The sequence below is a fragment of the Schistocerca americana genome, chromosome 3 (genome assembly GCF_021461395.2).
Source record: "Schistocerca americana isolate TAMUIC-IGC-003095 chromosome 3, iqSchAmer2.1, whole genome shotgun sequence".
In the NCBI taxonomy this organism is placed as follows: Eukaryota; Metazoa; Arthropoda; class Insecta; order Orthoptera; family Acrididae; genus Schistocerca; species Schistocerca americana.
In genome coordinates, this window is record NC_060121.1 from 694,683,588 (window position 1) to 694,707,394 (window position 23,807).

General features: G+C 38.7%; 1 protein-coding gene across 5 annotated transcripts in view; it reads right to left on the bottom strand.

Moving 5' to 3' along the window:
* Positions 1-15,346: 15,346 nt before the first annotated feature.
* LOC124605681 (tyrosine-protein kinase Src64B) overlaps positions 15,347-23,807 on the bottom strand; it is a 262,399-nt gene continuing 253,938 nt past the window's right edge. For all 5 annotated transcript variants that reach the window (XM_047137536.1, XM_047137537.1, XM_047137534.1 and 2 more), the window contains one exon: positions 15,347-17,519. In XM_047137536.1, coding sequence (XP_046993492.1) covers positions 17,308-17,519 — 212 coding nt within the window. In that variant the 3' untranslated portion in view covers positions 15,347-17,307. The remainder of the gene's footprint in view (positions 17,520-23,807) is intronic.

Sequence of the window (23,807 nt, forward strand, 5' to 3'; positions counted from 1 at the left end):
TTAATAAGATGTAACAAAGATTTCAATAATAAAAGCTGTACATACATCTCATTTCATCATTTAAAAGGCAGGGGTGTAGCCAAAATGACTGAAAGGCTGATGGCCTCCATCCAGTTGGGCAAAAAACGGTAAAAAATCATCATGTAGTATGTTTTATTTGAATGGGTGTCATTAGCAAAATTTCTGGGGAACACTCATATACTGTGCACTTCTTCTGCTCCCGATTTATTTTCCTTGTAATGTAAAGAAATGATGTTTTGCAAGTTTAGTAAATTTAATTTGCTTAAAATAATAATGCAGGATTATTTCAGGTAATAGAACAACATAAATATTAATTAATGCCAATCAACAGAAATCAATTTTAGTAGGTATTAGAGAAAATTGTCATTTCACAGCCTAAAATGTTTGTCTTAGTTTTTTATTGACATTTCTTGAACATAATACTTTGTAGAGTCACAGAAATCTTTCAATCTCCAGGCACAAACGTCACCACTTGACTAAGAGGCTCAGCCATGTAGTATAAATGAAAAATATTGTCATCTAATACACTCATTTTGAAAAGGAAGAATGCGGATTTTCTCTTTATATTTTCCTGTATTCAAAGTTCACTGTCAGGCCACTTGTAGAGCTGCTGCTGTTCTCTGTTTCCGTATCACAGCACGAGCCCTGTGCTTCTTATATTTTGGTATTCTGTGCACCTTATTGTAATTTGTGCTTCCAGGCCCCTGACCTATCATTTTACCTATGGAGAATCTGGCCACCAATATTTTGCAACAGAATACATTTATCTGAATGGTAACAATCTGCAATTCAGGGTTAAACAATACCTTTACTTTGTTTTCTTTACAGGACATTTTCATCCATGGAGCTATTTTCAGTCTTTCTACAGTACAACCCATTAAAACAGAGGTTCTCACATATGGTACATCACTGTTTTCCCAGATACAATTTTATGATGTCTTTACTTGTGAAATCAACATATGTAGGAGTAACTTCAAATGTGACCCAGGGAAGTGTATTGGGATCCTTGCTGTTCATAATGCATGTTAGTAACTCTGGAGACATTATTAATAGTAACCCAAGACTTTTCACAGATGATACAGTTATCTATAATGAGGTACTTTCTGAAAAAAGCTGCACAAATATTCAGTCAGATCCTGACAAGATTTCAAAGTGCTGCAAAGATTGGCAAATTTCTTTAAATGTTCAGAAATAAACAGTTGTGCACTTAACAAAACAAAACAGAATGTAGTATCATATGACTACAATATCAATGAGTAACAACTGGAATTGGTCAACTCATACAAATACCTGGGTGCAAAAATTTGTTGGTATATGAAATGGAGGGATCACATAGGCTTACACGGCCTTTGGGTCATTGGTAGGATACTGGGGAAATGCAATCTGTGTACAAAGGAGATTGCTTACAAAAACCTTGTGTAACCCATTCTAGAATATTGTTAAAGTATCATGGAGATGTACCCATTAGGATCACCAGGGGATATAGAAAGTATACACAGAAGGACAATGTGAGTAGTTACAGGTGTTTTTTTACCCATGGTAGAATGTGACAGAAATACTGGAGAAATTGAACTGGCAGACAATTGCAGATAGATACAAACTATCACATTAAAACCTACTTACAAAGTTTCAAGAATCAGATGTAAGTAATGAATTTAAATATATTGCTCCCATAAGGATCATGAATAAAAGATCAAAGTACTGGATGCACAAAGGTGTCTAAGCAATCACTTTTCCCACACTTGATATGCGAATGGGATGGGAGAGGCCACAATAACTGATACAATGGGAAGTACCTTCTTCTATGCACTCCACTGTGGTTTGCAGAGTAGTTGTAGATCATCTTCAGGTGTACAGTGATAATAAAAACACTTCTGTCAGTCTACAATATACTTTCATAACATAATGCAAGTTTCTGGAAAATCATATGCCTAAGATCCATGGGAGATATATATATATATATATATATATATATATATATATACCATTTGTTTTGATTTTTTTATCAGCTAACCTGCTTGCAAACTGGTCAGAATTGGATAACTCCATTGAGTGATGGTAGCGCAGTGGTTACCACACTGATCTCCCATTTTGGAGAATGACGGTTCAATCTACATCCAACCATTCTGATTTAGGTTTTCTGTGATTTCCCTAAATCACCTAAGGCAAATGATGAGATGGTTCCCTTTGAAAGGAGATGGTCAATTTCCTTCCTAATCCTCCCCTAATCAAACTTCTGCTCTGTCTCTAATGAACTCATTGTCAGTGGAATGTTAAACACTAATCTCCCTCCTGCCCTTGAATAAATCCTTGTGAAACAAGACCTACGAGTAATTTTATGCCTACATGTATGTTAAATTGTGTTTTATTTTTGTACTGATTGCAAGCTAATAAGTCTAATATTATTGTAAATTATCTGTAGATGGCCTGCAGATCCTGTTCTAGTGGTTAGCGTCACTGCCTCTAGATTGTGGGGGTCTCAGGTTAAATTACTGGATGGGTCGGAGATTTTCTTCACTCAGGAACTGAGTGCTTGTGTTGTCCTGAAAATTTATCTCACCTTAAGCACGAAGAAAAGCAAGTTGCTGAAGTGGCATCAAACAGAAAGACTTGAACCAGGAGACTGAACAACCCCTGGCCAGATCTCCTGGCCAATAATGCCATACAATCAGGTCATTTTATGTGTACATGAAATTTCAACTAACTGAAATAAAACAATGGAAACTCTAGGTTGGAATACCAACAACATAAGGAAATGGTAAGATTGCTACTCACTGTAAAGATGACGTGTTAAGTTGCAGACAGGCACACTGGAAAAACTCTTACACATTAGCTTTCAGCCAAAGTCTTTGTCAGAAAAGGAACGCGCGCACACACAGCGCGCGCACACACACACACACACACACACACACACACACACACACACACACACACACACACATTCATTCACAGGAGCAAGCACACCTCATGCACACATGACCACTATCTCCAGCAGCACCCCAGTCCTCTCTCTCCCTCTCTCTCTCTCTCTCTCTCTCTCTCTCTCTCTCTCTGTGTGTGTGTGTGTGTGTGTGTGTGTGTGTGTGTGTGTGTGTGTTCTCTTTTCTGACAAATGCTTGGGCTGAAAGCTAATGTGTAAGTGTCTTTTTCGTTGTGCCTATATGTCATCTTTAAGATAAGTTGCAATCGGTCTTTTTCTTACACTGTTAACTAAAATGAAAGATGCAGAACTGAGCCAGGCTGCTATCAATATCAAGGCCACATCTCTAGGTAACACTTCCATAGGCATCATTCTAAGGGGCAGCAGTGGTGGAGGGAGCAGGGGGGGGGGGGGGCTGTTTGCATGTGGAGCTGATTCCATGTGGTCAACATAGCATTACTTACATTGGACAGAAGCTCAGTGACATTATTTTTAGTGTATATTCACAGTGTCACCTGAAAGTGGAGTTTCAAGTTCTGTCTTGAGTCTAAACCAAACACTGGTATGAAAGTATTCACTTAGTGGTTCAAATGGCTCCGAGCACTATGGGACTTAACATCTGAGGTCATCGGTTCCCTAGAACTTAGAACGTCTTAAACCTAACTAACCTAAGGACATCACATACATCCATGCCTGAGGCAGGATTCGAACCTACGAACGTAGCAGTCGCGCGGTTCCGGACAGAAGCACTTAGAACCGCTCGGCCACCACGGCTGGCTCACTTAGTGGGCCAGCTAGTTTTCCATTGAGAGTACAAATGTTTATGCACTGTGGAATGTGCTGTCTGTATTATCTAAAGCTCAACAGTCACAAAAAGTACAACATGTGTCCTTTGATAATTTAGATGGTTTCTGCAATACTGCTTGTGGATTATTCATAATACGAAAAGATGGAAGAACGCAGAAAAATAAATGGTGAGCTTTACAGTTTAGTACACCAACATTTGTCGGCTTCTGGTATTAATGTAGGGTGCTGATTAACTTCGTTTAATACCTTGAGGGCACTTGGGAAAATTTTTGGTCAGGTCGTATAATGTGAGTGATACACTGTGTTGTTAGACTGTTTGCCAATCTCTTCAGTATTTAATTTTGAGTGTTGTTAGGCATTTTGGTTGTGCATTTTGGTAGTTATTAGTGCAGTATTTTTAAGATTATACAGGGTGAATCACCTAAAAACATGCATTGCAAATATTGTGGAAATGGAAAGTTCTACTGATTTGCGGTTTTCACAGACTGGATTGGTAGTCAGGGGCTTGTATTCTTAGCCACTCAACAGACTGTAATAATGTTCCATGAAGTTTTGGGACTGCAGCTGGAAGATGTTTACTTTCAGCCACAATATTTCGACTGACAACCATTCAGCTATCTTTAGGTGAGTCTTTGCACCGGAGTTTGGTAGTTAATGTTGCTACCTTTATACCAAAAATAGGTGCGAAGACAAATGCACAAAGGCAGCAGATACGTGAGCAACCTCTGTCGAGTTACACGCTCTCTTCAAATACTGCTCCATCTATGGCAAGCAGGCACATGTATAATGTGATACTACATCAGTACTTCTGGCGAAGGGTGCACTCACAGAATTAAAATTCAGATGGCACAATTAATAAAATTAAATGTCACTAGATGTTTCATTGGTCATAAAATGTTTTTCTTTTTGAATAATTAAAGAAATCACTGGGTCCCATGCCTTATCCAATTGAAAGCCATCATCACAATTAATAAGATCTTGCACTAAACATATTTCCACCAATTCTTTAATAATCGGATCCCCGAAGGATCTCGCCAAGGCCAAGATTTCCGACGCTCAGTAATCCATGGAATGTCCTGTGGGGTTGCAATGCTTTGCCATGGCTGACTTTCTGGGCTGTGAAAGGCAAGTGTGGCTATCATGTTCAGTGCATCTTTTGCACACTGTGCATGCCGTCTGACCAATGTAGGCTTTGCCACTCTGTTGCTGATGTACAGGAGGAATGCCCTGGACTTAAACTACTCCTTCTCCTCTTGCTCTTTTTCCTTAAAACTGTGCTGATCTGATGTGGTGATCCATCACCTTTGAACACTGATTGTAGGTTTTCCAGCTCCTTTACAAGGCTGTCTCCTTCAGACACAACGTGTGGTCGGTGCACCAATGTTCGAATGATGCCCATAGTTTGTGGTGGGTGGTGCCAGCTAGACACCTGCAATTACAGGTCTGTACATGTGAGCTTACGGTATACAGAATGCCCTAATGATCCATCCACTTTCCATCTGACCAAAACATCCAGAAATGGCAACAGCCACTCTTCTCCAGGTCCACTGTAAATCTGATGTTCTCATGGATAGATTTCAGATACTGCAAAAAGTACGACAGTTCTTCTTCACCATGGGGCCATACTACAAAAATTTTATCAACATATCACCAGAAGACATATGGTTTCAGTTCCGCTGAATCAAGTGTCCTCTCCTCAGATGCTTCCATACAAAAGTTTGCTACCAGAGGGGAGAGAGGACCACCCCTGTTAACACTATCAATTTGCTCAAAATATTCACTGTTGAATAAAAAGAAGGCTGAGGAAAGGGCAAGATGTTATGTCAGCTTTGAACTTACTGCTGATGAATGACAATGAATCCATGAGAGGGTCCCTAGTGAAGAATGAACATCATCAAAGCTTACTAAAAAGTCAGACTTGTGAGTCAAAGTGCCTTCAGTTTATTAATAATTTCACAGGAGTTGCAAATATGATGTGAGCGCTTCCCCACGAAAGGTCTCAGTAATAATGCAAGGTGTTAAGCTAATGCTGTTGTTTGGTTTGTGGGGTGCTCAACTGCACGGTCATCAGTACCCGCCCGAAGTCCAAATTTTTATACAGTATAATCTAGCCATTGTCACAAATGGTGATGATGATGATGATGATGATGATGATGATGATGGTGAAATGATGGGGACAACCTGAACACCCAGTCCCAGGGCAGAGAAAATTCCCAACCCAGCCGGGAATCGAACCCGGGACCCCGTGATCCAGAGGCAGCAACACTAGCCACTAGACCATGAGCTGCAGACTATTTTCTTCAAATGTTGGTGCACTGGGCACATGTTGTATCTGATGGAAACTGCCTTGTAAAGAAACTGGAACACCTACAATCAGTGTTCAAAGATAATGGATATTCTCCACATCAGACCGGCACAGCTTTAAGGAAGTACTGTTTGAATACATTTTCTTGAGTTCTGATAGAGTGGAGAATACAGAAAGCAAGTTTCACATCGCTCACAAGATTTTGACAGAGAGGAGGTTGTATTTTTTAAATTTACATCTGTCTAATTAATGTGTTGCACATTGGTTATTATTAGGCTTTGTGATAGTTACTGCTGCTGTAATTAGTTATTTTGGAGGTCAGTAGTAAGTATAAAAAACATGTAATGAACACATACCCAGAAATATAAATTATTTTATTCACACCGTCACAACCTTTGAAGCAAATTCTAGTTCAAGATGCACCCAACTCAGGGTTGTAACTGTTTCACAAGGGAATGGTTTCATGTCTGTTGCTGTTGACAACTATCCTGGATCAGATTTGTGTAGTGAGCAGTGGTACTGTAATAAAATAGGAAATAGACAGATATCATCTCCACAAATGTTATTGTTGTAGTCTTCAGTACGAAGGCTGATTTGATGCCTCTCTCCATGCTAGTGTAGCCTGTGCGGCCTCTTCATTTCAGCTTAGGTACTGCAACCTACATCCATTTGAACTTATTACATCCAAGCCTTGGTCTCGATTCAAAATTTTTACCCTTCACGCTTCATTCCATTAACAAACTGATGATTCTTTGATGCCTCAGAATGTGTCCTATTATTTAGACAATTGTAATGCAATGGATAGATGACTCTTATTGGGAAAAGTGCCAATCCGAAGGCAACCTGTTTCAGTGCCCATTATTCATTTTTTTCTTTTACTGTAGCAACACGATCACACATTATTTATTCTACTGCTCTGTTAAGTGCCTGGGAATCTCATGCACACTGTAATCCTGATTCACTGTTAACTGTAAATCCTCTCATAAAATACTTATCAAGATGGTTCACAATCTGCTTTAAGCCAAAATGTACCATCTGCAACACATACCTAGAATACAAAAATGTGGTTATATATATAAACTTTTATCTGACAATCAACTGTACTTTACTTCCTGACAGTGCACCTTTTCATAGTTTCCTTGGAGCTTTATGTGGTAATATCACTATCAAAATGTCAATTATATTTTTCATTGGCTATACTAACCAAAGTAACTACTTGATATTCTTAAAAACACTTAATACATTTCAGTTGGTCATTTCCCTTGGAGGGCAATGATAAACATGTCTTGTTATTTAGCAGTTCGCTGAAGGGCTTCATTAATTATGAAAAAGAGCATCACCACTTCATTTCATTTTTTGGCATAGATTTTAAATTATCTTGTAGAAACTTACAACTGCAACTGATCTGTATGAGACCAAGGGGAAAAGGGTGGGAGGAGGGATGAATTTACTATGAATTCTGACTGAGAAAATGTCTGACAGAACATGCTGTAATGAGTTTATCACGGATGTACCAGAGGAGGATGTAAAATGCGACGAATCAAATAAGGCAAAAATATCTGTCATTTATCCGTGTTTCACTATCTCTAAATTAAGGAGGACATGATTGATTCTGAACACTGCAGAGAAATCAAGCCTTTTATAATGCGAGTGGTCATGAGATTTTCTATTCATGAACAGTTCAACAAGCTACCACATACCTCTAGAAGAATGATAGGCACATAGGCTTACTTCAAAGATATGAAAAAACACACTAGCTTTTTCTTGAGCTAATGTGAGCAATCTCCCTCTCTTTCTATATTTCTGTAAAGAGAGTGTGCACCCCCCCCCCCCCCCCAACCTCCCCTACACACACACACACACACACACACACACACACACACACACACACAGGGAGAGGGGAAGGGGGGTGGGGGGAAGAGAGAGGGGGAGGGGGGAAGAGAGAGGGGGAGGGGGGGGGGGAAAGAGAGAGGGGGAGGGGGGTTGCAGTTTAACACAGAGGGTGTTTGGAATAAGGGTTTCTAAGAAACCAGCAGATGTCGGCCCTGTATTACCTCATTTAAGACACTGGGTCTCAGCAAGTAATTGTGCAGTAGCTTGCACCAAATGCTTTGTTTGTTGTACTCGCTCATTGTTTAATTTTCTTATTTTGAACTGAGTAAAGAGATTAATCCTGGTACATTGCAGCATTCAAGTAAGACTCCTAAGACACCTAAAAAGACCATTTACCCCATGAATGAACGTCAGTTCTCCTTTCACAGAAGTACAAATTGTAAGTGTAGACTGCATCCCCCATGAGAGGGAGGCACATCTTGTTCCTCTGTACCTCCCCCCTTGCAGTGGCAGTCAAAGTTCTTGTTTGCTAAGCTCATGGATGACTGCCTTATGTTTAGGTACTGGAAGGTTCACAATTCCTGTTACAGGCTTCTAGGAGTTGTAAGGGGCATAGTAGATACAGTTTTTATATGGAACCCAAGTCTGGAAATGTACAATTTGGATATAAAATAAATATGATCAGATCACTTTAAAATCTTCATCTGCACGGTACGGCATGTTATGGTAGAGCTGTACAATGCACGTTTCCTGGATCGCCCCAGTCCGTCGCATACCATTTTTGTCTTACTATACTAACAGCTGAAACAGACTGGTACATTTGTAACTAGGAGGGTTGGCTGTGGTACTCCATTGACGTGCATTAGTGTTTGTGGATCTAGTGTAATGACAGCACACATCACATACACACCTTGTGCAATGAACATAAGGTTATCACATGGAGCAGCTCCTGTAGAGTACATGGGTCCGAGCTCGTTGTCCCTGCTGTGGTATGTGTACTGTGAAATGGAAGATCTGAAAGTGATCGGATATTCAGACTTATTTTACATCTCATCCAAACAATACAAAGCCCAGACATGGCTTCCTTATCACAATTTTGCCTGTTAAGTTCAAAATGTTCAAATGTGTGTGAATTCCTAAGGGACCAAACTGCTGAGGTCATCAGTCCCTAGACTTACAAACTACTTAAACTAACTTATGCTAATGACAACACACACAAACCCATGCCCAAGGGAGGACTTGAACCTTCGGTGGGAGGGGCCCCGCAATGCATGACGTGGCGCCTCAAACCACGCAGCCACTTCAGGTTGCTGCTAAGTTCCCTACAAGCCTGAAATCTGAATTGTGAAACACCATTTATATGAATATGTGTCAGTCAGCCACAAGCAATGGAAACTTCAGTAAGAAGTCAAATATGATATATATTTCCATTGATGTTATAACCAATAATGTGTCTAAACTGTTAAAATGGGAGAATTGTTTTCTTCTTCTATACAAATTATTTTTTATATAAATGAATATTTTAATACAGCAAACTTCACAGAAAATAAATACAGATACATCATAAATACACTTAAAAGTTTTCAGGTTCACATCATAAAATACAATAAGACATTTACTTTAACTGAGAATCTACATTCAAGCACTCTACAGTATAATACAAAATTATGTCACAAATATATACGCAAATCTATGGAAGATAGTACTATTCACCTTCTGCCCTTCAACTGTAGCGTATATTTGTATCTTTTCAACACACTTTTGAATTTGAAGAACATGTGAAGACATAATACTATTTAATTTATACAAGATGCTCTGAGCTTTTCAAAAATATCTTTTGTTTCAGTCCCTCTGTTCCAGAACAATAACAGTTACGATATAAAACATATGTAGGTAAATACTGCACAGTAATAATGATAGAAAGAGGTATACATAGAGTAATCCAGTCTGGAGAGTGTTCCTGGAGAACAATTGTTCAAAAACTACACACCAACATTTTTTAAGTACCAATAAATCCTGAAAAATACTTTTTGCATGTAATGTAAATTACAAATAACTGTATAAATAAAGAAATTGTAAAACAAAAAATGTATATTTTAATGGAAAAGTTGTGGCATACACTTTCTAAAAGCCTGCACAAATAGCTGCTTGCTTGAAACTGAAAGACATGAAAATGAAGCTGGGGCTACAGTCTTCTGACACTACAGTTTCATTTTGTACAAGCCTGTCAGTTCACACTGAAAGGCAACACTGAGTGGTTACTAGTTTCAAATGTAAACAACAGTGACCTCCAGACATAAATTATAACTGATGTCTAGCAGTTAAATTGATAACAAAATGATGCACTGTACCTCATAATATGACCTGACTATAACACATAGAACATACTGTACGACAAATATACTATGTAACACATTACATCTACAATTGATTCAATTTATATAGGACTACAAAGAGGACTTCTGAATGTCATTAAATAGCGTGAAGCTAAGTGTAAGTGTGAGTGTGAAGCTCAGCCACTTCCCTGCCAAGTGAATTAGTAATAATGATAAAGTTGGTTGCTTCAGTTTCAGAACATGAATAGAATACTTTCTGAGTCTCAAGATCCAACCATAATGACACCATGCCAATTATTCACATTTAAGTAATACAATGTAAGCACCCATTAACATTTTACACTAAATCATTTAACAAGAAATGCAAGCACCAACTGGTTCTCAAACTTATGTTTTCAGTGATTCACTTACATGAAAACACAGAGATGACACTTGCTATCCAAAGCAAAAACACATTAATACAAACTGCACATCTGTAAAGTAATCACAACACTTTCTGACAAACACTGAGTCCCCTAGGCCCCGTAAACATAACTTTTGAAACCATTCCTTCATCAAGTATGAATGATTAACCATGAAACCACTGTACTACTTCAAATAATTAAAACAAAGCTCTTCAATTTTCAAACAGTCTGCTAATGCCATATCACTGCATGGGATAAGAGTGCTGGTCTTACAGTATGTGGTGCACAGCAGTTCCTATTGCAAATTATCCTTTCCAAAGAAGAAATTTACTTCTCTGTAAGCAAGGGAACTTTGCACTACAAGAAAATATCTGAAAACTACTTTCTCTACTAACAGATATAGACTTGTGACAGAACTGAAGTTTTTGAAGTAACATACTGGACATCACATCCACTCTCCAAACGAAAGTTCAATACTAGCTTACTTCCTAAGTGGAAATTCTCATAGTCCAGCAGAAGAGGAAAATCCCTATCATAAATGAAACAAATTGAATCGAGCTGACAAGAACGGAGATTAATGGGACTTTGGAAAACTGAAATGCGCGAAATATTAACAAAGTTAACAAAACATATTCAATTTCATAGAATAGTATTTGTTTATTGGAAGAAAGACTAGTGTTTAATGTTCTGTCTGTGATGATTTCTTTACACATGGTGGCAAAGTTCACCCTGGGCAAGAAAATTGGGACACATCCTAACAAAGCAATCATCCCAACGTTGCCATTAAGCAATTCAAACAAAACCAAGGAAAACCTAAATCTTGATTGGTGGCTGGGCATTTCTGTTGCTCTACTCAGGATGTGCATCTAGTGTTTTCACAGCTACAACACTTTGCCAGGAATGGAATGTTGGATGGGTGCATTGGGCGTACTCTAGTGATGAGTAAAATATTTAAAAACACATATGGATTTGTTACCTTGGTGGTGTGCGTCTCATTATGTGCATGTAGTCTGTAGATTATTTCAGATATTTCAGTAATATTCTGGATACAAGATAACTTGGACAGGATTTGTGATTGGTGTAAAGAATGGCAGCTAACTCTAAATATAGATAAATGTAAATTAATGCAGATGTATAGGAAAAAGAATCCCATAATGTTTGAATATTCCATTAGTAGTGTAGCGCTTGACACAGTCATGTCGATTAAATATTTGGGCGTAACATTGCAGAGCGATATGAAGTGGGAAAAGCATGTAATGGCAGTTGTGGGGAAGGCGGATAGTCGTCTTCGGTTCATTGGTAGAATTTTGGGAAGATGTGGTTCATCCGTAAAGGAGACCGCTTATAAAACACTAATACGATCTATTCTTGAGTACTGCTCGAGCGTTTGGGAACCCTATCAGGTCAGATTGAGGGAGGATAGAAGCAATTCAGAGGCGGGCTGCTACATTTGTTTACGGAAATGCTTCAGGAACTCGGGTGGGAGTCTCTGGAGGAAAGGAGGCATTCTTTTCATGAATTGCTACTGAGGAAATTTAGAGAACCAGCATTTGAGGCTGACTGCAGTACAATTTTACTGCTGCCACAAAGATAAGATAAGAGAGATTAGGGCTCGTACAGAGGCATATAGGCAGTCATTTTTCCCTCGTTCTGTTTGGGAGTGGAACAGGGAGAGAAGATGCTAGTTGCGGTACGAGGTACCCTCCTCCATGCACCGTATGGCGGATTGCAGAGTATGTATGTAGATGTAGATGTAGATATGCTACCAGACTATTTCCATGTATGTAAAGTAATGTACAAACTCTGAAAATAACTGGGTGCACTTGACATGCCAAATAAACAAGAAAAATAAATTTATTTTGATAAAGTTTAGTTACTAACAATGAGTACCATGTTACTAATATTCCAAAATTGCCCAAAGAAGAGCTAAAACTCTTCACCTTAAAGGGCACACAACTGGTCCACAAAATCTCTACCTAAAGATCATCTCTACAGACTGGTTTACATAATTATCTAAACCTCAGCATTTGAGAAAGAGATGCACAAGAATTGGGAAAATCAAATGTAAATACAATTTTGTTGTTCATAACAAATGATTAAGTTGTAAATAGATTCATGAAATTCTTGTTATTTGTCTTCAATCACATTTACACACTGTATTTCAAAATTCAAAAGCAATTTTCCAACTATTTACAGGGAATTCATTTGTATTTTCCATTTACTGAAAGGCACAGAAGTTATTAGAGAGGTATAATTTATAAACATGTTCCTTTGAGCGTTCTTTTTCTCAGGCATTTGAGAATGTAAATGATGAGAATTTTGCACATATTTTAAACACACAAGTATTACTGTAATTAACACACAAGTATTACTGTAATTGCCTGAGTCTCGACTCCAAAAATGAGATTAACAATTCCCCAATACACAATTGTTGCATAGACTATAGTTACATCAAGCCTGTGCAAATATTTAACCACATGCTCATCCAGTGGCTTGAGACCTATGCAAATGAGATTTCAAACATTAAGGAGCATATAAATTTTGCCTGTGATAAATTACTGCTCAAATTAACCAATAGGTTTCCACCGATTCAGGATTTTCAACAGTGTAAATTTAATAAACTTACAACACTGTACACCTTCTTACAAACTCAGTAAGTGTGAATGATTTAAGGTCATTATATCACAGCACTGGTTCTGACATGAATGTGCAAATAACTTAGTAACCTTTTATTATGGTATGTCATTTTCCCAATTAATCTTTACTTTTAATTCATTTGAATAATTCAATAACACTGTATGATCCAACAATTTACATCTTTCTAACAAGCCACTATATGAAAATTGATTAAATACCACAGAAAATATCGTAAGTCTTAATCTGAGTACCAGTTTTTGAGGAACCTATCTTTAAAAAATAGAATATCCTTTCCATATCAATAAAATATGGGGGAAGAAGTGCAGCAACAATGTTTTTAGGGTGTTTGATTTTTTTTTTTTTTGATCAATTTTCCAAGACTGTTTTATGAAATAGAAATGATACCTGATAAATCATGACAGAGTATCACTGTGCGCAATCAGCATTTACAAATGAAAAATAGTTCAAAGAAAACAAAATTGGGTACGGAACAGATGGGGGAAACATCCCAAAATTTATGAGTAGTTAACAGAAGATGTTACTCAAAATATAATCTCTGATGTTCTACTACACTTTTTTTTCTATCTCATTGTTACCCTGGAAAGCTGGCAGTTATCAAGTGAACAGTTAAATAGCATTTTAGATACATGTATTCAAGTCTATGCTCCTTTCTCTCTAATGAGCATGAGTATCATCATCATCATCATCATCATCATCACCAAATTTTAGTATTGGTATATTGCGTATAAGTGTGCAGCTTCCACACAAACATAAAAAGAGTTGACTATGCTTCAAATGAGGCAGTATTATTTGAATAAGATGCTTTATTCACAGCTATTAGCCAATTTCAAATTAATAATTATTTTCAAGTGTATCTAGCAAACATAACAACTGACATATATAAGAACACGAAGTGGGAGAAACATCTACATCCAAAGTGACGGTAAACATAGGTACACAGTCATTAGTAAACCAAGAAAAGAGACAAAAGCTCTCTCTCAGTATATTAATGAATGTGTAACCATGTTGGTTGTTACTCATCATTGTTGTTATCCAATGTCAGTTTCCCGGGTGTGGTGTACAAGTGCTTGCCATCTCCTTCTGTCTTTGTACATCTTCTGTTCCAGGACAGCTTCCTTGGTTGTTACTATGCAAGTTGATAATCTTCATTGTTCAAAAAATGGTTCAAATGGCTCTGAGCACTATGGGACTTAACATCTGAGGTCATCAGTCCCCTTGAACTTAGAACTACCTAAACCTAACTAACCTAAGGACATCACACACATCCATGCCCGAGGCAGGATTCGAACCTGCGACCGTAGCAGCAGCGTGATTCCAGACTGAAGCGCCTAGAACCGCTCGGCAACAACGGCCGGCATAACCTTCATTGTTCATGTCCTCATAGTGTTACGCTTACTATACACACTTTAGAATGACTTTTAGGGTTAAACTGTCAAATAATGATGAATAAGGCATATTAATCAGATAATACACAACTTCAGAAGGACCATGACTTTTAATCAATGCTAGAGGGCTGTGGATGGACTCAAATATAACAAAAAGAAATTTAAAAACGTTTTTATACATAAAAAATTTAAGAAAAACCAAAACATAGCAAGACAACAATGATAATTAATGGTAGTTAAAATAACAGAATGTTTCATACAAACATATAATATGGCATTTCTTAATTCAAGTGAGTAAGCAAATATAATTTGTTACATGATGTCTTACATGTCAGAATTTGAGTTTCAAAAATAATTTAGTATCTTGTTGATAACAACAAATGCAAAATATATTTCCAGCTTATTAAGTACAAGAAATGTCAGGAGCTCCTCATCGTTCTGATACAATTGGTAACAGATGCAAGATCATTTACAAAATGGGTGGAAATTGTATCTCAGTGACAATTGTAATAAACTGTATACTGTCAAATCAGCAAAGGAGATCATTTTGACATTTTGAGTTGACAACACACCAAAGGAAATTTAGTGAAGAAACTTAAGAGTAAAAAATTTGTTTTTTATAAATAACATAACAAGAACGGCAAGTTCAATATAGCTATAAATAAAAAGTTTTGATGTGAAAAATCTCCAAAAACATAATTTATTAATAGAATAGAATAACAGTGAACAAAATCAGTACACTCACTGCAATTGATTACACTGCAAAACTGAACAATCAGTTATCGCTAGATAACGAAATAATACGCAACCAGTTGCATAAAAGAAATTTCATTTCTTTACCATATTCTGGCACTTAGTGCTCTTCTTCTGAAGATTATACCTACCCCATTATTTGCGAGTGTCAACAATAAAATGCATACTGCGTGTGGTTCATAGTGTCTGTACAAAATTAAGATAAAGAAGAGAAACAACAAGTACAGACATCGAGCCACAACAGGAGTTACTCACCTAGTAATATTAGCTGATTAGCTCCTGTTCTGGCTCGATGTCTGCACTTGTTGTTTCGCTTCTTTATCTTAATTTTGTACAGACACTATGAACCACATGACCATGGCATTTTGCTGTATACATCTTATTGATGACACTTGCAAATAATAGGATAGGTATAACGTTCTGAAGAAGGGCACTAATTGCTTGAAACCAGTAAAGAAATTAAATTTCTTTTATGTGACTGGTTACTTATTATTTCGTTATCTACAACTACATTTGCTGAGGATGGATAAAATACAACAGTTATTGCCGTATTAATATATGCAACATGCTCGCATCCTGTGGCCTTATTAATGCACTCTGTGACATCATTAAGGTGTTGCCTGCTAGTGAGTATATGTATCATAAAAATTTATAATTTTGTAGTTTTAATTTGCAAAATCTTCAAAATCATATATAGAAAGTGAAACAATGCCTCGACAGACACTAACCAGATATTATTATTGACTCAAAAAGTGTGAACAAAGACAACACATTAAGAAAGGTACAAAAAGAAAGGCAAAATATCGATAAGTATTAACCCAATCTTACTATGGTTCTCACAAAAGACTTGGAAGAACGGGGAGCGGGTGGCTGTATGTGCTTGATACACACAAATTTGCACAGTTTTATGAAAAGTGCAAAAATACTACCAGCCAATTCCTTCTGAGCAGTTTTCTGGTTAATGAACAATCAAATCTGTGCTCATGACTTTTAAAACAATTACGTGATTAACCTGAGGTTCTTTCTTACTACAATTCATGAATTTCAATGTAAAAAGAGAACAAAACTTTATTTCCATACAGAGTCTCTTTCCCTAACACAGTCACTTTGCACATCAATTAATAAATATATTAATGTGAGCATATTTCACAAACATCAATGTACAAACAACAAAAACTAATATCACATACATGCAGCACAGTACTAAATTGACTAAGCACACAAGTAGTAAATGCAAAGTGAATACAATAGGAGCACGATATTAAATTTTACTTGCCAACAATTTAATCTTCAATTATGCTCTCATAAGCATTTTAGAGCTATAATAATAAAACTGCTGTCTTTTAAATCTGCAAGAATTCCTCTTAAAGAATGTTGGTTGTGACACATACCACATATTTATTTAAAAATTTTATAGAAAATTTATAGAGAGCTTTGAGAAACACACAGATTGTGCCATTTATAGAGCTTAATTTACGTGTATTTATCAAAATCAATCAAGTCTTTGGAAGAGCCTTGTATATACATTGCTTTTTCCCCTCATTTCAATTAATTTGGCCTAACATTATTGGCCCGTGTATACAAAAGTAGACTGTATGTTATCTGAATAAAATATATTATTACAAATTACTGTCCAACCTTTGTAATCCAAGTAACATCTACTTTAGTAACACACTAATTTCCTTCAGGAGCTGAAGAAGAATAACTTTGCAAATAAAACATTGAGCACAATACTCTTTATCCACTATTATTATGACACACACTAATCAGATTACTTTTCATTCATCACAAAACACACACACACACACACACACACACACACACACACACACACACACACAGAGTGTTCGTGTGAATGTAATTTCTGCAACTTGCACCAAACTTATTAGTCTACCACTTCCCTATAAGGTATCTCTGAAGTCACAGTAAAGTCTTCAAAATAGTGATTTAAAAATTCAAATGTTGGCCTTTTCTCTGGATCAGCATCCCAACACTGTCTCATTAGTCTGTAGATAGCTTCAGGGATGGGATAATTATCGGGATTGGGCATTCTATAACCTCTTTCCACATGTTCGATCACTTCCCGACCATGCATCCCTGCAATGATAAATAATTATAATTTATTTGAAGTGTCATTTAAAAAGCATATTTTTTACATCTTTGTACACATACAGCAATAATATACGCCAAAAAAGATTGGTGAGATGGGTATGCAGGGTGGGGAGAGGCGGAAGGTAGGGAGAGGGATAAGGGGAAGTGTCTAGTGGTATGTGGGAGAGTTGGGAGCTGTCTGTGGACCAGCTTGGGGTGCAGCTAGAGGGGGCAGGTGGCAGACAGCTGAGCAAGTGATTTTACAGAGTAGGGCATGAGACAGCAGCAGGCAACTAGCCGATTTGTATTGGGCAGGGGTAATGGGAAAAGTATGGTCTACTCTCTCTCTCTCTCTCTCTCTTTACCCCCTCTTGCGTAGGGGCACAGTGAGTTACCTTAGTTTTAAACCAGGGAGGTTACAGGAGCAAAGAAAGTGCTGTAAGGATAGCTCCCATCTGCACAGCTCAGAAAGGTTGAAGGCTGGTAATGGTGGAGAGCACATCACAGAACTACTGAAGTGTCTTAACAAATCTCTATTTGCAATGCAAATTGTGTCAGACATATGGGATATACGATTGAAAAAGCTGGCATACTATGCTTACTTTCATTCCACGATGTCATATGGGATTATTTTTTGGGGTAATACATCAAGCCAAACTAAAGTTTTCCAGGCACAAAAACATGCAGTAAGAGTTATATGTGGTGTGAACTCAATAACAGCAGAATCCCGTTTAGGGAACCAGGGATACTAACTACTGCTTCCCAATATATTTATTCCTTAATGAAATTTGTCATTAAAAATATATCACTTTTTCAAACCAACAGCTCAATTCATGGAATCAATACTAGAAATAAGAATAATCTTCACACGGATTTGAAGTCACTTGCTCTTGCACAAAAAGGTGTGCATTATTCAGGAACACACATTTTCAGTAACTTGCCAGCACCCATAAAAAGCTTAACAACCAATGAAATTCAGTTTAAGAGAAGCCTAAAGGATTTATTGGTGGTTAACTCCTTCTACTCCATTGATGAATTTCTCAGTAGAACCAACTGATTTGTGTGTGTATATGTGTGTGTGTGTGTGTGTGTGTGTGTGTGTGTGTGTGTGTGTGTGAGAGAGAGAGAGAGAGAGAGAGAGAGAGAGAGAGAGAGAGAGAGAGAGAGAGAGAGAGTAAGTACAATCTAACTTCTGCACCATTTCAGTGCAGTAATGTGTTCATTGTAAATAAGTATTAAAGTAGTTCTATTACATGTTTATTACCTTATAATTTAAAAAAAAAAAACTTTTTTATTTTAAATTCGGTGCATTAGTGTTCGTAAAATGATTCTTCCATATCGTGTTCATTACAAAAAAATAGCAATCATTCCACTTGGGACCTGTGGAATGTACATTAGCTTATTTGTTCCAGTTGTAAATATTTGTCATGTATTATTGTTTTTCTGACATATTCTACGTTCTGGAGGATCTCCTCACTATGGATCAATTGGAATGAAAGTAAATCTAGATCAATTAGAATGAAAGTAAATCTAATCTAATCTTATCTTTCGTGCCCATTGACTCTTTTATAACAGCCGTCTGATTTCTGTACAAGTTGTAAATAGCCTTTCACTCCCTGAATTTTACCCCTGCTTCCTTTAGAATTTCAAAGAGAGTATTCCTACCAATGTTGTCAAAAGCTTTCTCTAAGTCTACAAATGCTATAAATGTGAATTTGCCCTTTCCTTGACCTATCTTCTGAGATTAGTAGGGTCAGTATGTCCTCGTGTGTTCCTACATGTCTCTGGAATCCAAACTTATCTTCCCTGAGGTTGGCTTTTACCACCTTTTCCATTCTTCGTAAAGAATTAGTGTTAGTATTTTGCAACCATGACTTACTAAACTGATAGTTCTTTAATTTTCACACATGTCAGCAAACCACTTTGGGCACACCTACATATACAGGTAGTCTGTCAATATGTGGCATGACAGTTGCCATGCAGAATAATGTCTCCACGGAGTGGGCATCAAACTGACCTAGTGAAGCAGCAACGAACCTGGAGTGCTTGGCAAACTGAAAGATGGTGTAAACGAACTGCACATGCCTGGAGTCTATAAACTCAACTGTGATTGCAGACTAATATAAGAATATATTGCTGAGAGAGGGCAATGATCTTATTAACACACACCTAAAAACTACAAGTGAAACACCCACCCTACGTCAGTGATAGTACAATATTAGGCTACAATGAAGGTAGCAAAATTCTACATTTACAGGAAACTGTCCCTCTAGCAAGGCTCTTACTGACCTTTGAGAAGTAGACGTGAGAGGCAAATCAGATAGTGAAGTAGCTTGCCAACTTACTTTCTTTCTTTCTTTTTGATTGTGGTGATAGATACTGCCATCAATTTCTTGGCTGCCAGCAGTAGCCAGGCTAAAGGCCAACAATACACATAAGGCTATCCTAATTAGGTGCAACAGAAAGCATGGGGTCTAAGGCACTACCGCACACCACTAGAGCTCTAGTCCATCACTGAACTAGTTAGCTACTCATTTGACTATATCAAATAATAGAAATTCAAGAAGAAATACCATCAATATATGAGCACCCAAGACCCCACTCCAGTGACCGGATTAAAGAAAAGACACACCATGAAATATTTATACACAATAACTGAAGTAGGACCGGTCAACTGGTAACTAGATGACCCGGAAAGGCGACTTACATCAGTGGCCAAAACAACTGTCAATATCACAACACAAAGAAGGGTTCATATACCCATTAAACACTCAAGCAAAACATTTTCTTGTAGTAACATGATTAAAATAATGATACACCAGTTACACTGCTCTTTACAAGAGTTTTCTTACGGAAATCACAATGAGCTTATTTCGGCACATTGCCATCATCAGTAATAGGTGAGAGTCTTGATATTATAAATTGTAACCATGATTGTAACAGTATTATACATTCGATTTGTGTTTTTATGTTATGTGTAATATAATGCTGCTATATGCTGTCTTAGAATTTGTATTTAGACATTATTTGGATGTTTGTCATAGATGTACTGATATATCTGATTTTTAGATATGGATTGGTCACTTTCTGTGTTATTTTCCCTCCTGACAGCTTGGATGACAGTGACATTATATGTTTACATAGTGATCATTATAAGTAGGTGATGTGTGAAAATTCGGTTATGTTTTGATTATTTTCTTAGGTTTGGTTCTAATTATGTCTATTATCTGAAATTTTGTATGGCTTCCATTAGGATTATTATGTTTTATTTAGTATACAATAATTCTGTTGTGGTTATGGGTTATGATGTGTTCTTGGTGTTATATCTTTGTTCTACGGTGTTTATGTCGTTGCTATGAATGTGCGTTACTTAGTGTATCTGGTTCCTTTATTTTACCTTTTTCCTGCTTTACAGCATCATCAATAAAGTTTTCAATGTAGTTTTTGTGCTTGAGATCACTTTGTTCATTCAATAAATTCAGAGGGTTATTGTGTGTATATAAATATATCTTTATATCTAAAAACAAAGATGATGAGACTTACCAAACAAAATCGCTGGCAGGTCGATAGACACACAAACAAACACAAACATACACACAAAATTCTAGCTTTCGCAACCAACGGTTGCTTCGTCAGGAAAGAGGGAAGGAGAGGGAAAGACGAACCAGGATGTGGGTTTTAAAGGAGAGGGTAAGGAGTCATTCCAATCCCGGGAGCGGAAAGACTTACCTTACCCAAGGTAAGTCTTTCCGCTCCTGGGACCGGAACGACACCCCACCCTCCCCCCCAAAAAACCCCCCCCACCCTCCCCCCCCCCCAACCCCCATCCCCCCCCCCCCCACGAAGCAACCACTGGCCTGCACACACACACACACACACACACACACACACACACACACACACACACACACAAGATGATGTGACTTACCAAACGAAAGCGCTGGCACGTTGATAGACACACAAACAAACACACAAAATTCAAGCTTTCGCAACAAACTGTTGCCTCATCAGGAAAGAGGGAAGGAGAGGGAAAGACGAAAGGATGTGGGTTTTAAGGGCGAGGGTAAGGAGTCATTCCAATCCCAGGAGCGGAAAGACTTACCTTAGGGGGAAAAAAGGATGGGTATACACTTGCACACGCACACACATCCATCCACACATATACAGAGAGACATATTTAAAGACAAAAGAGTTTGGGCAGAGATGTCAGTCGAGGCGGAAGTGCAGAGGCAAAGATGTTGTTGAATGACAGGTGAGGTATGAGTGGCGGCAACTTGAAATTAGCGGAGATTGAGGCCTGGTGGATAACGGGAAGAGAGGATACATTGAAGAGCAAGTTCCCATCTCCCGAGATCGGATAGGTTGGTGTTAGTGGGAAGTATCCAGATAACCCGGACGGTGTAACACTGTGCCAAGACGTGCTGGCCGTGCACCAAGGCATGTTTAGCCACAGGGTGATCCTCATTACCAACAAACACTGTCTGCCTGTGTCCATTCATGCAAATGGACAGTTTGTTGCTGGTCATTCCCACATAGAATGCGTCACAGTAGGCAAGTCAGTTGGTAAATCACGTGGGTGCTTTCACACGTGGCTCTGCCTTTGATCGTGTACACCTTCCGGGCTACAGGACTGGGGTAGGTGGTGGTGGGAGGGTGCATGGGACAGGTTTTACACCGGGGGCGGTTACAAGGGTAGGAGCCAGAGGGTAGGGAAGGTGGTTTGGGGATTTCATAGGGATGAACTAAGAGGTTACAAAGGTTAGGTGGACGGCGGAAAGACACTCTTGGTGGAGTGGTGGGGTTTCATGAAGGATGGATCTCATTTCAGGGCAGGATTTGAGGAAGTCGTATCCCTGCTGGAGAGCCACATTCAGAGTCTGATCCAGTCCCGGAAAGTATCCTGTCACAAGTGGGGCACTTTTGTGTTTCTTCTGTGGGAGGTTCTGGGTTTGAGGGCATGAGGAAGTGGCTCTGGTTATTTGCTTCTGTAAAAGGTCAGGAGGGCAGTTGCGGGATGCGAAAGCTGTTTTCAGGTTGTTGGTGTAATGGTTCAAGGATTCCGGACTGGAGCAGATTCGTTTACCACGAAGACCTAGGCAATAGGGAAGGGACCGTTTGATGTGGAATGGGTGGCAGCTGTCATAATGGAGGTACTGTTGCTTGTTGGTGGGTTTGATGTGGACAGACGTGTGAAGCTGGCCATTGGACAGGTGGAGGTCAACATCAAGGAAAGTGGCATGGGATTTGGAGTAGGACCAGATGAATCTGATGGAACCAAAGGAGTTGAGGTTGGAGAGGAAATTCTGGAGTTCTTCTTCACTGTGAGTCCAGATCATGAACATGTCATCAATAAATCTGTACCAAACTTTGGGTTGGCAGGCTTGGGCAACCAAGAAGGCTTCCTCTAAGCGACCCATGAATAGGTTGGCGTACGAGGGGGCCATCCTGGTACCCATGGCTGTTCCCTTTAATTGTTGGTATGTCTGGCCTTCAAAAGTGAAGAAGTTGTGGGTCAGGATGAAGCTGGCTAAGTTAATGAGGAAAGAGGCTTTAGGTAGGGTGGCAGGTGATCGGCGTGAAAGGAAGTGCTCCATCGCAGCGAGGCCCTGGACGTGCGGGATATTTGTGTATAAGGAAGTGGCATCAATGGTTACAAGGATGGTTTCCGGGGGTAACGGATTGGGTAAGGATTCCAGGCGTTCGAGGAAGTGGTTGGTGTCTTTGATGAAGGATGGGAGACTGCATGTAATGGGTTGAAGGTGTTGATCTACGTAGGTGGAGATACGTTCTGTGGGGGCTTGGTAACCAGCTACAATAGGGCGGCCGGGATGCTTGGGTTTGTGAATTTTAGGAAGAAGGTAGAAGGTAGGGGTGCGGGTTGTCGGTGGGGTCAGGAGGTTGATGGAGTCAGGTGAAAGGTTTTGTAGGGGGCCTAAGGTTCTGAGGATTCCTTGAAGCTCCGCCTGGACATCAGGAATGGGATTACCTTGGCAAACTTTGTATGTGGTGTTGTCTGAATGCTGACGCAGTCCCTCAGCCACATACTCCCGACAATCAAGTACCACGGTCGTGGAACCCTTGTCCGCCGGAAGGATGACGATGGACCGGTCACCCTTCAGATCACAGATAGCCTGGGGTTCAGCAGTGGTGATGTTGGGAGTAGGATTAAGGTTTTTCAAGAAGGATTGAGAGGCAAGGCTGGAAGTCAGAAATTCCTGGAAGGTTTGGAGAGGGTGATTTTGAGGAAGAGGAGGTGGGTCCCGCTGTGACGGAGGATGGAACTGTTCCAGGCAG